This window comes from Xiphophorus couchianus, chromosome 12, assembly GCF_001444195.1.
Source record: "Xiphophorus couchianus chromosome 12, X_couchianus-1.0, whole genome shotgun sequence".
In the NCBI taxonomy this organism is placed as follows: Eukaryota; Metazoa; Chordata; class Actinopteri; order Cyprinodontiformes; family Poeciliidae; genus Xiphophorus; species Xiphophorus couchianus.
The window spans coordinates 29,843,379-29,858,672 of record NC_040239.1 but is presented as its reverse complement, the minus strand read 5'-3'; the positions used below and the strand labels follow the sequence as shown (position 1 = coordinate 29,858,672).

The 15,294-nt window shown below is 38.6% G+C and overlaps 2 protein-coding genes across 2 annotated transcripts; both read right to left on the bottom strand.

Moving 5' to 3' along the window:
- Positions 1 to 156: 156 nt before the first annotated feature.
- Positions 157 to 5,698, bottom strand: LOC114154264 (serine/threonine-protein phosphatase PP1-gamma catalytic subunit). Its single transcript, XM_028033204.1, has 7 exons — positions 5,280 to 5,698; positions 4,505 to 4,636; positions 4,143 to 4,373; positions 3,159 to 3,263; positions 2,697 to 2,920; positions 1,588 to 1,722; positions 157 to 906 (listed from the first exon to the last, which is right to left on the bottom strand). The coding sequence occupies exons 1-7, from the start codon at positions 5,332 to 5,334 to the stop codon at positions 817 to 819; spliced, it is 972 nt and encodes a 323-aa protein (XP_027889005.1). The 5' UTR covers positions 5,335 to 5,698; the 3' UTR covers positions 157 to 816.
- A 2,476-nt stretch (positions 5,699 to 8,174) lies between these two features.
- Positions 8,175 to 12,573, bottom strand: myl2b (myosin, light chain 2b, regulatory, cardiac, slow). Its single transcript, XM_028035095.1, has 7 exons — positions 12,445 to 12,573; positions 10,030 to 10,119; positions 9,530 to 9,605; positions 8,775 to 8,879; positions 8,599 to 8,677; positions 8,473 to 8,521; positions 8,175 to 8,363 (listed from the first exon to the last, which is right to left on the bottom strand). Exons 1-7 carry the CDS (start codon positions 12,445 to 12,447, stop codon positions 8,259 to 8,261), a joined length of 507 nt encoding a protein of 168 aa, XP_027890896.1. The 5' UTR covers positions 12,448 to 12,573; the 3' UTR covers positions 8,175 to 8,258.
- Positions 12,574 to 15,294: the final 2,721 nt, after the last annotated feature.

Below are 15,294 nucleotides of genomic sequence, written 5' to 3'. Positions count from 1 at the left end.
GAAAGGTAATTTAAGCATAAAAAGTTCAATTAAAAAGAATTTTGAAAAACTTAATTCTTTTTTCCTAATTAAAATAATTTGGCAGAACATTTGTCTCCTTGCGAAAACCCGCAAAACGTAGTTTGATGGTCACAGTACGTTACAATATACAACTTTTCTTTGTATTTTCTGTTTATTAGGTTTAAGAGGAATAAAAGCCTTAGAAACAAACAACATTCAGGTATCAATTTCCATCCTAAAACACACCGGAGTTTATTAGAAAGATTTACATTACAATAGTGCTTGTTTATTGTTTTTAATTTAGCACAAGACTTATTTAAAAATGTGATGCAGTGTAGTCAATTTTCTATGAAATTATGAGTAAATTAACTGTAAATAAAGATTACAGACATAAACTTGTGTCTGTGACTTTCCTCAAACTTTTTATATAAGCCATTAACAATTACAGGTGAATGAAATGACAAAGGAAAGACATAAAATAAACTTGGAAAAAAAACAAAGTGTGCACAGCTTCAAACAAGGCATTCCTGTGCATAAGTAGCCATATTATTAAATTTTTCCTGATTGAACAGTCATATGTGGCAAAGACTAGCTGCAAAATGGAGTGCAAAACACCTGAGGTTTTTCCGTGGTGACATATCAATTTACCCCTGTGGACAGGAAAACAATAAAATATCTTTGCTTTCATCAGGTAGGAGTGGATATCTTTGCGGTATTGGCAGCGTGAAAAATAACCAATCCTTTGACTGCAGAACATGAAAGCAGACCAGGAAGAATGCATCTCTGGCCATTTGGTCCCCCCGGCAGTGTGGCCCCTCATTTCTTGGCTTGCTTGGTGACCATGTTGCGAGGGGGAGTCACAGGACGGCTGCCGTTGGGCTTTTTCTTCTCAGCTGGTTTTAAAATCTGCAGGAGAAGCACAACACAGAAACCTTTTCAGAAAGTAACTCTGCAAATCACCATTTCAATACTACTCCCAGAGTTCTCTAGGTTCAGCACACACATGGGCTGATTAACAGCGCTAAGATCCTCCTCCTAGCTCTGATTGGTTATTTCTAGTTGGAACTGTGAGAAGGCAGAGAAGATTGATTTTTTTCATAGATTATTTGTCTCATTCAGTATTGTCATGACATTGACAGTTTCAACAAATGTGTAAAAAACAATTAAAAAAAATTTACATACCGCAGCTTTACTGAGGCGACAACAATAAGATTCTATAATTTTTTTTTCAGTTTATGTAAACATGAATCAAATACATTAAATATGTGATACAATACAGTGTGTGACTAATGAGACAAAAACCATCCAATTTCACATAAAACATTATGACGTCACAGTTCAATGTTTGACGGCCATATTGGATTTTGGTTGGTATCCTGACTTCAAAATGCCATCCTGTTTATTTTTCCCTCCCAACAAGGAATTCCGATTGAAGTAGGATGGAGCACAGCTCAACGTCAGTAAATATTATGAATCCATTTTTTGTTGTTGTTCATATGAACACGCTTTTACTGCTGAAGTCCGAAAGGAGAGAGAAAAAAAAAAGTCATTTGGCTTTGATGGTTTATGCAGAAAAAAGCCGGATACCTGAAAGGAGCACATGAGAGTCTCATCAACGCTCATCATGGCACCGGCGTTGTCGAACTCCCCGCAATAATTCGGCGCCGAGAACAATGTGACGAGTTGCCTCTTTGCGAAGAATTCGTAGCCATCTTCAACAACCTGCAAAAAATAAATAAATAAATAACTGTAAATTTTTTTTTCCTGTAAGAAAAATCACTATATGAGGTCTAAGGTGGCAATGAGCCCAAAGTAAAACAACATTAACACAAGCTGCGTCTCCATTACAAATGTGCGCAAAACTTTGTCCATATTCCGCCAATTGTGTTCTGACGCTGATGTCAAAATTTCACAATTGCGTTGTTTCCATTAAACAAGAAACACAATTAAAATCACACGTGAATAAGTTTATTCACGTGACAAGTTATTAAAAATCCTGCCGCGCCATCATCCTCCAACTACTTCCTGTTGTCTTCTTCATGGTTTGCATCAGTGGCAGCAGCTCGCTGATCATGTGACTCGCGTGATGTGAAAAAAGTGTTTGCATTGCAGTTTTGTGAAATAAACCAATTTTAATATATAAAAAAAATCCACCTCATCAAAAATGTTTTTTTTTAAATTATTGTGTTTCTGTTAAGCAAATTTATTTTCAAAATGTCAAGTTGCGCAATTAAACGGTTAACAGAAACACAGCTACTGTTTATTTACGGCAAGTCATTTAGCCATGTGACATTCACCGACATGAAGCATTATTGCATGTCTTGCTAGTATTATGCAGCCCTAGTAAACTTATGAAGAGTTGTTTATTGACTTCTATCTTTAGATGGTGACCAACAAAAGCCCTGTTTTTTTGGACGGGGGGGTATTTCGTTTTTTGAGGTTTTCCTGAAACCTACACACCTCAGTATTTTTAATTGATGTTATTCTAAAACCAAGAAAGAAAAAAAAACATTTTGCTGTACTGGGCACAAACGTTAACATACAAAAAATAGGCCGAAGGTATACGAAAACAAAACGACTGGAAACACGAGTACAGTCTGTGCAGTAAGCCTGCCAACTCCCTGCGCTGGATGCGATGTCCTTGTACAAATGCGCTCTCGTTTCTGTTTGCTAAAGACTTGGGGCGCTGGAGTTACCTGGTGGGCGCGGCAGATCAGATCCAGGTCGTGCTTGTGCAGGAACTTGGCTACCACTTCGGAGCCGAAGGTAAAGGAGACGCCCCTGTCGTTCTCCCCCCAGCCCAAAACGTCCTTGTCCGGGTCGGACCACAGCAAGTCGCACAGCAGGCCCTGGTCAGGCACGTCAGTGGGACGCATGATGCGTCTGATCTGCTCCATGGATTGAAGGTCGGGTGACAGTCCTTGATGCAAAAACAAGGCAGCGATACCAATAAACAAACAAATACAGGGGACACGACCTGTTACATGTGGGTCAGTCCAAGCGGAACGACAAACTGCAGAGGAAGCGTTTGACAAAGACAAATAAGAGCAGCATACGTCAGAGACGCATCAAGTTTTCTAATAAGCCACAGTTGTGAAAATAATACACACAAAAAACATAACACTGTGTACAGAGAACTAGTGAAAACAAGAACCTACCTCCATGGCAGCAAAAGATCTTCTCGTCCACAATCGCAGCAATAGGGAGGCAGTTAAAACAATCTGTGAAGGTCTTCCAGAGCTTGATGTTGTACCTTCGTTTACCTAAATTATGACGACAACAAAGGATGCTTTAATTTGTCATTGTGTGATAAACATACACTAGAGAAACAGCCAGAGGCGGAAACCAATCAGATGTTTCCTTGGGTTCGGACTAAACTATGATGACAGGTTGAACACAGAAAAATCAGATTTTTCCCCCCATGATATTAAATGCATCAAAACTAATTTCTCCCACTAGTTTCAATCACAACCTATTTAACCAATGGCCTATTTTTTAATTTCAGTTAGAAAAAAAAAAGTAAATCAAAATAAAAAACAGGGACAGACAATGAAACGCCTTCATTGTCTGCTGGTACTTGTGGCACATTTTCTCTTTTATGGGTTATAATCGTTCTGCGATGGACTGGCGACCTGTCCAGGGTGACCCCGCCTTTCGCTCGTTGACAGCTGGAGATAGGCACCAGCAGCCCTGCCGACCCAATGGGATAAGGGTGTAAGAAGACAGATGGATTTGTCTGTAAAAGCCAGATTAGTGCAGCTCTTTCATGTAGCTAAAATATAAGAGATGCTTTTCTAGTATGACAAAAAAATTGGGAATAACCAAAGTTATGCAAACGTGTTTTGGCTTCATGTCATCGCAAGCTTTCGTCTTGATTTTTGTTATTAAACCTTATTAAAACCTTTGCCTAATTTTGGAGTTTATGTAGTTCTTCAGAAGCCAGCGCTCATTTACTTTTTTTCTCCCCTCTATTTTAGATTTCCTCCTTTTGTAATCTTACACGAGTCAGTGTCCTTCAAATAGCCTATACCCTGCCAGAGAAATCGCGTATCAACGCCTGAATCCTATTTAGCTGCTAAATTCTCTTTGAACACAAAACACTAAAACACATCTCAAATTCGGGTCAATTAAACAATACTCACACTCATCGTAGAAACCATATATTCTGTTGATTGAAGCACATTCGTGGTTTCCCCTCAGCAGGAAGAAGTTCTCCGGGTATTTGATTTTGTAGGCCAGAAGAAGACAGATTGTTTCAAGAGACTGCTTCCCCCTGTCCACATAGTCACCCAGGAACAGGTAGTTGCTCTCTGGAGGGAAGCCCCCATACTCAAAAAGCCTCAGGAGGTCATAGTATTGCCCATGGATGTCACCTGCCAGACAGAGGTGTGTGGGGGAGGGATTACTGGATATAATTAATGTTTTGGCCTCTGAATCGTATTCTGCCATGTGATTTTGTAGCCGTTTTAAGATTCAGAATTAGCGACACACAATTTTCGCTCACCACAAATTTTGAGGGGGGCCTCCAGCTCCAACAGAATGGGTTGACTGAGAAAGATCTCCCTGGACTTCAGGCACAGTCCACGGATCTCGTTCTCCTGCAGTTGCACATTCTTGCCAGGCTTTGCTCCTCGGACTGCAACAAACAACAATCAGCAAATATGACAACTTAGCACACTGGCTGCCAAGTCAGCAACACCTAGCGCAGAATCTGGATGGGCAGGTTGGGTGGAACAGGAGAGCAGCTACCCGTGTGCCCAAACATAAGGAATAATTCATAGTAGTATTTATAAAGAGTGGCTAATTTTAAGAATTAGCGTAAAAGAAAAGCAGGTATAACATTAGTCTGTTTGTCAAACTAATGTTATTTTAGCGACATCGAAACTAACTGGGGGTAAAGTTCGCAAATTGAGCATAAATCACTTTATGGCACCTCATAAAGATGGGTACTGTTAATTCTTCTTTGTGAACAGTAACTCAATACAGACAATACGCTTAGCGGCCGCTGACAGCCTAATCAGGTCACACATCTAAGGGTGACAGAAAGTGACGTTACACCGGTATGCGCAATGTCTGTGTGGTTTTCTTTACCTTTGGGAATCCTGAGATTCCTAATCATTAAACACGTTTAGTGATAACCTGTGGTTATTCCCTAGGAGGAATAAATGCAAGGAAATGATAACTAAAGATGAGAAAATGAAGCTAGCTTTCCATTTACATCTGTTATTGTCACAACAGCATCGAAATTCCCATTGTATATTATTTGAGATCGTACTTACCTTCTAAAAGACGTTGAATAATACTGTCTATGTTGAGCTTGTCAACATCAGCCATTTTCTGTTTCTATATAAAAAAAAATCGATTCGGTAAGATCTCGGCGTTAGTACACTTGCGGAAGCTAGCTCGCTAGCTACCCTAGCATTAGCTACAGCCTATTAGCTTAGCTTAGCTCCGTGAATTTTCCGACTGAGCGTAAAAAAAATGTTACTGAGCCCCAGTTCGGCTTGTAGGCTCGCTGACGATTTTTTTGGTGAAAATTTATCAGCTACCTTACATCCCCGTTTTTATAAAAAAAAAAACGAAACACAGTCACGGCCTTTGTTTTAAAAAACCGGGGCATAAAAAAAATAAACGCCAATCGAACTAGCTGTTAGCTAGCGATGGTGTCTCTGTTTTCGCTCTGCCGCACCTTGAAGCGCTAACCAGCCAAACTCCTGGGAGGATGGGGCCGCTGCTGCGCCGCTACTGCGCCGCTGCTGCCCTCTAGCGCTCCGGGTGGAGAAAACAGCATCCGGAGTTACGAACTGGACAACTTGAGACAAATTCTTTTTACATTTTTGAATTTACATCGACTAAAACATATCGTCTCCATTCTTAATTTCCCCTTTTCAAGATGAGAAAATCTTTAGCTTCAAAAGTGCAGTTATACCTAGACTGAGTCTTTTGGGATTTTCAGACATTTACAGTGCCTTGTGAAATAATTTTATACTCCTTGATTTTTTTTTTCCTCATTTTGTTTTATTTCAAGCAACATTTAAAAAAATAACCTTCTGCACCACTTTATGTTAGTCTAACACATAAAATCCCTACAAAACAACATTCAATTTTGTGTTAGGGTCAGGACTATTCTTAATGCTTTCTAGTTTATTCATGTGGCCTTTGGAAGAAATGGAGTTTGAAAAAAAAAAAAAAACTATTAATTTTCAACTGGGATGATAAGAAATCAAACGGATTCCTAAAATGTGTTTATCATGCTCATATTAATGAAAACTTTGACTTGACTCATTGATATTTTGAAATTATAGCCATAGGGGGTAAATAGAATAGAATAGAATAGAAATAGCATTATTATCCCACAGAGGAAATACAGACAGCAGAATCAGATCACATACAAAGTTCCTAAGGTTGTATTTCTTTTCCGTGATTCATATGCCAACTATTTTTGGCAGTTCTCATAAGTAGCTGAAATAGCAAATATTTTTGCAATTATTCTAGATTCCTCTATCGGAGGAATCACAATCAAAAGCAGTAGCTGAAAAGAAGCTAAAACATAAACGGACCCGTATTCCTTCCAATAGCAAATGTCATAAATAATCATTTCTAGTCCAGACTGCTTCAGATCGCCTAGTTTATTACGTCCTGTCGGCTGCAGACGGGCCTGCATGTAGCTTAATGTTGGGAGTTTGAAAGCTTAAGGAAGAACCCCCTGAACAGACATTTTATTGCCTCTGAAATGAGCTCTGTAAGAACTCAGCTTAAAGCAGCCGGCGGCCACTTCCTGTTTAATGAGCCGAAGCTTCTCATTCTAGCTAATAAACCTTCTGACGGAAACCTTTTAAGGATACATAGCTCAGCCCTCCGTTATATTTAGGCGCTCAAAAGAAGCTTGCAGTGACATTAGGATTCGGGATGCTGCCGGTGGTCCCACTGCCTCTTTTTACTGCCCCACTGTCAGCACGGGATTAAAAGTTAAATGACTACACGTGGCTATAATTAGATAGATATCTAATTATAGATTAGATATCATCACTGACAATGTGTTCCAGCTGCAACAATAGGAGGCCGAACCACACATACGTCTCTAAAACAGGACACAGGGATTTGTGGGGCTGGCATGGTGCATGTCACAGTTATATTTGGTGTTAGTTGGACCCTCGTGCATGCTTTCTATTCTGTTGTTGTGTTGATGCATATCAAACCCTCCCTCTTTATTCATTCACTTAAAAGATATATATATTTTTCACATGGATGTTGTTCTATAGTCACAATTTATGAATAGGAGTTAAAAATATACAAAGGAACGATACAAACACGAACCTTTCAGATGTATTTAAATGCTTATAGGAATACTTATGTGAAATAACGACACAAACACATGATTTTATGTTAAAGACCAACACAGAGAGTTGCACATTTTTAAAGTGGATGGGAATTGATGCACATCAAATATCTGTTTACATTTAAAAGTGGGAAAATGATGATGTACAGTACAATGCAACCCTTTGTACTCCCATACCTATGAATAAAATCCAGTGTAAGCAGTTTCTTTCTAAAGTAACCTCATGAATAGTCTTTCTGTGCACACAGGGCCGAATTTACAAAATATGTGGGCTCCGGGGTTAGAGTCAGTTTTGGTGCCCTTTCAGCTGCAGAACAATTATTTTACTGGTAAAAATTACAATACGTAAGTAGATAGGCAGGCAATATGACAGGTGTGGGCGACTTAGTTTTATCACAATATTTTGTAATAATGATAAAAGTGACAATTGCTACTTTTTTTAGGTAACTGTATGGTTTACACAGGAATCATAGCCCCACAAATAGAATTCTTGAAAAACTCACCCCTTTGCAATATGCTTCTTTAGGACACTACTCGCATAGAAAAGTGTGATTTGTATGCATCACATTAACTGCATATTATCATATTTTCTCATTTATTGATATTTATTGGTGGTTTCATTGAGAAAACACTGGAGAAAATAGCAAAAAAAACCAATGCAGACAATATGGACATTTATTTTTAACATGAATTAGAATTTATAGTGACAATGATAAATCAAAATTCTTATCATGACAAGAAATGTATCGCAATAAATGATAAACAATGTGATAAATGCCAACCCTTAGTATGTGACTGAACTTTAATTAGGACAGTTAGCAAAACCGAGACCACATTTCTTTTTCAACTTTTTTATTCAGACGATGGTTTGTGTGCCGACGTAACTGGACACCAGCTGGACCCGTGAGGCTGACTCCATCTATTCCTGGTCCTTCTCTTCACCGTGTGTTATGATGTGGACCAGGTTCTTGTAGTCCAGGTTCCCCGCTACATCAGGGGGAAATGCTACAAACATCTGTTCCATCTGTGGACAGAAAATGAGATTCAAATTTTTTTTTTTCCCCCTTTAAAGTTCAGTCGAGTTCAAACTGCTCAAAAGGTCACAGGATGATCGTCCGAGGTAGAGCACCGACCTCTTCAGCCGAGAATCTGTCCGCTTGGGTCGTCAACATCTCCGTCACGCTGTGAAATCGAGCAGGGAAGGTGAGAAAATCAGCCGGCCGCTTCGTCTAAAATGTTGGCCTCATATTAATACTCACTAATCTTTCTTTAGTGTTCCTGTTCCCTCAGGGTCAAAGACTTTGAAAGCATTCAGGATGGTCTCCTCTGGGTCAGCACCTGATGAAAATGTAAATAGTTTTTTTTTTTTTAGGATTTAAAAAAAACAACAACTTTATTTGCATGAATGATGATGATGATAATGATCCTGGATTACCTTTTAGTTTTTCCCCAAACATGGTGAGAAAGACTGTAAAGTTGACCGGACCAGGAGCCTCCTTCAGCATATCGTCAATCTCTTCCTGTTTGACGTTTAGCCGACCTGAGGGAGGAAGGAGGTCAGAGGTCAGGGTGGAGTGAAGCGTGGGGCTCTGGCTATTTAGTTTGTTTAGTGTGTCATAAAGAAAAAATTATGAGTGTTAATTTTTCAAAATTTTATATTCATCACTTTGTATGAGTAACAAATGTTAGTCATACATTTGTAGATGTCAGCGTTCCAAATGGAATTATTTATTAGCTAAATATTTAGTTTGCAAACTATATATTTAGCTAGGAAACTATTTAGCTCGCAAACTATATTTAGTTCCCAAATACATTGTTAAGTCTGAACTAAATATGTAGTTTTCAAACTATGTGTGGTTCCAAATGAAATATTTATTTTGCTAACTAAATATTTGGTTTCACACTAAATAGTTATTTTCCAGACTTAGTCAGTTCCAAACCAAAAATGTATTTCCCAAACAAAATATTTATTTCTAAACTGAACTTTTAAATTTTCAAATTAAGCATTTATGTTTCAAACTAAATATTAAGCCTGTGAATTTAATTCTGACATTTATGAATAACATTGTGAAAACATGACTTTGAAAAATGAAGGTTCAGGTTCAATAACCCTAAATGTTACTGTTATTTATTTATTTTTAACTCTGTAACTTTACAAAAGGCGCCCCACAACACCCCGTTTTCTCTCACCTAAAGCTGCAAACGTGTCCCTCAGGTCGTTCTTGTCTATGAATCCGTCTCTGTTTTGATCCATGATGGTGAAAGCCTGCAGGGGATTCAAAAACACCCGGCGTGACTCGAGTGGGCACAGCAAGCGGTCCTGCGGGGTGCAGAGCTCGGGTTCTTCTTCTTCTTCTTTTCCTTTTTTATGGCAGTTGGCAAACAACTTTTAGATGTGCATTACCGCCATCTACTGGAATGGAGTGTGGATCGGGACGCTAACTATATACACCCCCCTCAAAACAAAACAAAACAATAAAATAAAAAAATAATAATAATAAAATAACAACACTTAAATCTTTTCTATCAATTTTGTTTTCTTAAGATAATTAATTAAATAACTTATATCTTTAGAATTAGAAGTTTTCCCCAAAATATCTTGTAAATTTAACTGTAATTTATTTTCTTGTAACCGGCAAACTAATTTCCTTCTCTCAACAGAATCAGAGCTCGGGTTCGGGTTTGCTCACCTCTTTGAACTCCTGGATCTGGGCCTGCTCGAACATGGAGAACACGTTGGAGCTCGCTCCATCCGCTCTCTTCTTGGCTTTCTTTGGAGACTGCAGGGTTTCACCACAACACCGAGATTAAACCCAAAACTACCTCCTACTGCCAGCAGCAGCAGGTCAGTGGTAAATCGTTCACGACGGCAGCTAAGATGTGGCTAACAGGTTCAGGCTAGCAGGTTTGGACTTTCGCATTAGCACTCTCGCTAAGCTAGCTGAAGCTGGATATGGTTACAGGCTTAAATTGTCGGCCCAACACAGAAACTTTCTCTACCAAAAGTCTTATCACAGTTCAAGTTGATACTTTTATTCAATGTAGAGCCAACATAAACACAGCAGCCTCCTGACAGCACGCTATGAAAGAGAACAACCAAATTTAGTTAAATTCTAGCTTAGAGGATCAAAAGTAAAAAAACAAAACAAAAACATGATTGACTATCCAAATTTACGCTCGCAAACTAATGTGCCTGTTTGCAATTTAAATGTTTTAAATGGTGAAGTTAGTGCCACTTTTTTAAAGGATTAATTATTGCTGACAATCCGACCAAAAGGAGCGTTAATACAGATCCTTCCTCCCAGGATAGACTTCCTAAACTCATCAATCTATGCATTGGGGAGATTTCTTATAATTTGAGTATGCTACTTTTAACAACTTTTCCCCCTTACTGTAAAGCCCCTTATTACTTTCGTCTTCTTGTTTTTCTTACCTTAGTTTATGTATTTATCCATTGGCTTTAAACTTGCTGCTGGTAAACCTGAATTTCCCCACAGTGGGATCGTAAAGGATATTTCTATCCATCACTTAACCTTTCACCACTGGACTATATATGTCAATTCTGGGCTATATGACCAAATTTGCTCATTGCTTTTGGTTTTTGTGTTCCATCCCAGGATTCCTAGCAGGCCCCCATCAAGACCTCCCTTTTAAAAACTTTCTAGATTTGCCCCTGCACCAGGATGCCTTCTTTAACTTGACTCACTGTTGTTTTTTTGCTGTCAACTGTGCCTTTAAGACGAGCCAAAGATGAGTGAGAGGCCGTAGGGGCACTTCCAGTGGGGCAGACATTTACTTAAGAAGGATTACGGACTCTGTCAGTTGGTCGTGGAAATATTATTTACTGTTTTGTGAGGAAGGAGGTGGCGGGGGTCTGGTCCGCTGCCTGCACTTCCATAGTTCCAGGATCACACGAGGGATTATTCCACAGGGCCTGGACGATGACAGGATGCTACTGTGAGTCCTGTTTGATCAGAAAACCCTCACAGGGAGGGATTATGTTGAGCTATTTACATGACTGCCAAGGAACTGTTAAAAAAAAAAAAAGAAAAGCGTTGTGAGGGAATGCAGCGCCATGACATAATTTTGGATTTGCATGCCTTTCGACAGCTGAGGTCTAATGCTTGCTGTGGATAAGCTCTGGGGCTCTCGGATATCCCTCAGACAGGACCTCTGGCGCCCCAAAATTGTTGCCTTGTCTTTTTTCTTAAGATGGTTAAACATGAAATGATACAGTTTGCTGCTGAGCACCAATTTTGTTGGTCAAAATTGGCGCTTGCCTATTTATCTCTTCTCCTAAGTGTCCTCTCTACAACACTGTAATTGAATTTTGAAGGACATTAAATTCTTGCAGTTAAGTTAATTAAATTTCTGACCGAATATACCTGTTTGATAATGTGTTGATTAAAAATGCTTATTTTTTTTACAGTGTTAAATACTGCTGAACCTTTGATTATAACTGTAAAGAACTGTCATAAGACTTGATAAAGTTTCCACGTCGAAGCAAGAATTAAAATTTATCTTCAGTTTTCAGTGGTTTGGTGATAGAAGTCAAACTCTGGTTTTTAGCCCTGAGCCAGACATTGCTAATGGATGGCAAATTGCCACTTTTGTTATCAGGGGGAAAACTTTATATACCACTTTTTAAAAAATCTTTGGATAAAATGTTTTCAGGAATGCTTTATTCCCTAGTCACAACTTATTTTTTTGTTTCTTTTAAACATAAATGACAAATTAAAAGAGTAAAATAGCCTTAATTCTTCGAATATGACTTCAGGATTTGAGTATTTTCTTACTTAAGCTTCTACTGATTGTAATCTAGCTACACAAAAAGCATGGCAATTGTAATACCAACAAATATTTTTGTTAAATTATTTTTTTATATATCAATGTCTTCTTTTAACACCAGTGTTCTCTCTTTTCAATGTGTTTTCCCATCTTGTCATCTCCCATCTTTTGTCTGTTTCTTCTGGGGTTTTTTTCTTTTCTTTTCCTGTCTCCAAGTTTCTCCTTTCTTTTGTTTGAGGTAGCATCGATCTAGCAGATCTGGCCACTTCCCCCAGACAGCCTGCGAAGCGATGCTAACTAAATGTGCATCTACTCACCATGTTTCCTTGTGGCTAGCCGACGACCAAGCCGTGTCCTTGCTGCTCTGTGACAGAGCAGCACACGAAACAATGGATAGATATGCTGACCGCTTTCCCCTCTGATATATAACGGTGCATGCTTATGCACTATAAATACTCCATGCCTTGTTTAGGCAGCGGCGCAGGTAAAGAGGACTATTCTCTCCCTGCCGTCGGCCACCATTGTCTGAGTTCATGAGATTTAGGGATAATAGCCAAACGCACATACCCCCATTACTGAGGCCCCAGAATAACAACAGGACATAGCTTTGGCCCGGGAAGGACAGTTGTGTTTTGTGACTGACAGCTGCACTTGATGGGGTCCATCATCCAGCTGTCTGTCCTGTTAGTGGTCCGCAATGGACCCGGGAGAGGCTCTGCTTCTGAGTAGCCCACTAAACGGAACTGTTAGCTAAAGCTCGCTGAGCCCCAATAACACCAGGTCATAAACAGCATGCTGCACTGTGGGAAACGTTAGCTGGGAACATTATTCACTTTACTATTCGCCTCATTATATGTCATTTCTGCTTTTTAGCTCTTCGTTTTGGACCGGGGGTGTCAATCTCATTTTCATTTTGTGCCACATCAAGATCACAAATGTCCTCAAAGGGCCGGAAAGTGTTGATAAAGCAGCCTGTTAACTGAATAAATAGCTGCCTCTGCATCCGATCAGAACTTCTTAAAGTTAAATAATACTCAAGACCGTTTCACATTGATGTAACACAGATAAAAATGGCTTTATTTAATTGATAAAACAATATTTAAAAACATAACTGATAGCTTGAAGGTTCTATGAGTCTCTTTGGACCTTGTGGCTTTTAATAACTTTGCCTAATAATAACGATTAATGTTTAAAATACAGCTGCTAATAACAAATTACTTTGAAGTTTCACGTGAAAAGAACTTTATTAGATTTTTTAAGGGTTTTTTTCCCATCTTTTTTCCATCTTAATCCACAAATGTCAACATTACACAAAAAATGTATCTATCTGTTTACAAATACTTAAAAATAAAAAGAAAGAGTAAAAATCACTTGTTCCTTACCAGGTGTAAATCTTCCATGTTTGTAACAGTGAATCATTGAGTTTAAGCTACAAACAACACAGTAGTTCATGAGTAGTTGAGTAGTAGTAGTAGTTCACAGTAGTTGCAAAAATTTAAAGTCTTTTGACATTTTTACCCTGATACAGCCACAAATGTCAGAAACATCTATTGAGGTTTTGTGGAGTGTTATAACGGAATAAAAAAAACAGTTATTAATCTTAAAACCATGATCTGCATTGGTTTTCACCTCCCTTAGTCAGTATTTTGCAGATCCATATTATGCTGACGTTTCAGTCTTTAGGGTAAGTATGGACCACAACTGTATGTCTTGATACAGAGTAATTTTTCTGTCAATTTAGTTTTGATAGCTCAATCTCAGTCACATCAAATGGAGAACATCTGTGAATATTAATTTCTCATTCTTGCCAAACAGCTTTGGTTTGTATCTTAGGTAATTTTCAGCTCCTTTCAGGTGTTTATTTATATATATACATCTTTTATATTTTTATTTTCATCAACTTCACTTCAGCTCTGACAAGCTTCCCTGTATCTGCGATCAAGGGTGTCGCCAGGAATCTTGGGCCCCATGACAAAAAAATTTAATTGGGCCCCTTTAAAAAACCTGTCTCTCAATAAACCAACAGAGACAGTGTAACCAACGGTAACTAGTAGTTTCTGATGAGGTTGCTATGAACAAGACCACTTTGACTCATTATACTGAATATTTGCTCTGTGATGAACAGATAAACATCACAGTTCCAAACAAGGCCAATCATGATTGACACATCACATTTCAAGATCTTTATGCTAAGCTAATATGATCTGTGTAATATAATACACTCCAAAAAATGATAATTATTACTCTTGTTTGTAGGTTTTTCCTAAATCATGAGCTGCCATCACTTATTCTAAGTTGCTTATCAGTGTAAAATGATCTCTTTGGCCGAACACAAAGCAGAAAATTCTCATCAGTTTTATCACGCTGTTTATGTTGTAATATTCACCAAATATCTTCAAACAGTTGATGGATGTTGTTGCTGTGGGCAGGAAGGATCATCTCCACTATCAATCATTCTTCTAAAGACAGTGTTGCTGTCATGACATGCTAACACTTAAATATCCCTATTGCAGACACAATGTCCCACAATCACAAGTCTTGGATGACACCATAAGTTGTTGTAATGAACTGGTAAATCAGTCTCATCAGCCTCTACTGCTGCTCCCTTGTAAATATCTCTCTGGCTGTTTGGTTTATAGCTGGGCAGAAAGATGTTGGATTTGGGGATTTGATTCTTACAAACTATGGAAGAAATTTTCTCTGCTCTGCATGTACAAAGCTTTCTTTTCAAGTCTCATGAGATTTGTGGTTGTAGTACAGGTGGCAGTAGTTAGTTCACTATTTGAGCTTTTGAGATGATGATTAGCATCTCCCAGTTGTAAAAATAAACCTAAAAAGTATCGCCATGGATACGCATCATACCAACTACCCAAAACTAAAAGAGAACGAGCAAAAAACTTCCAACTGTATGTCATCCAAAACCAGAGGGGACAACTGTCCTAAGATGCAATGCCTCACCAAAAATAACCATGAACAAAAGTCTAGAGAAAGAATAAATCAGAGCCACCCTAACACTATATAACCATCCCAATTCCAATATGGGGGGTAGGAAGGTGAGGAGAAGGATCATGGGGGAGGTTGGTCGGTCAGTGTGGTAGATTTCTCAAACACTCACATCATCATTCCAAAGATGAAGGAAAACTCTGTGATGCCACAACTAGAGTCAT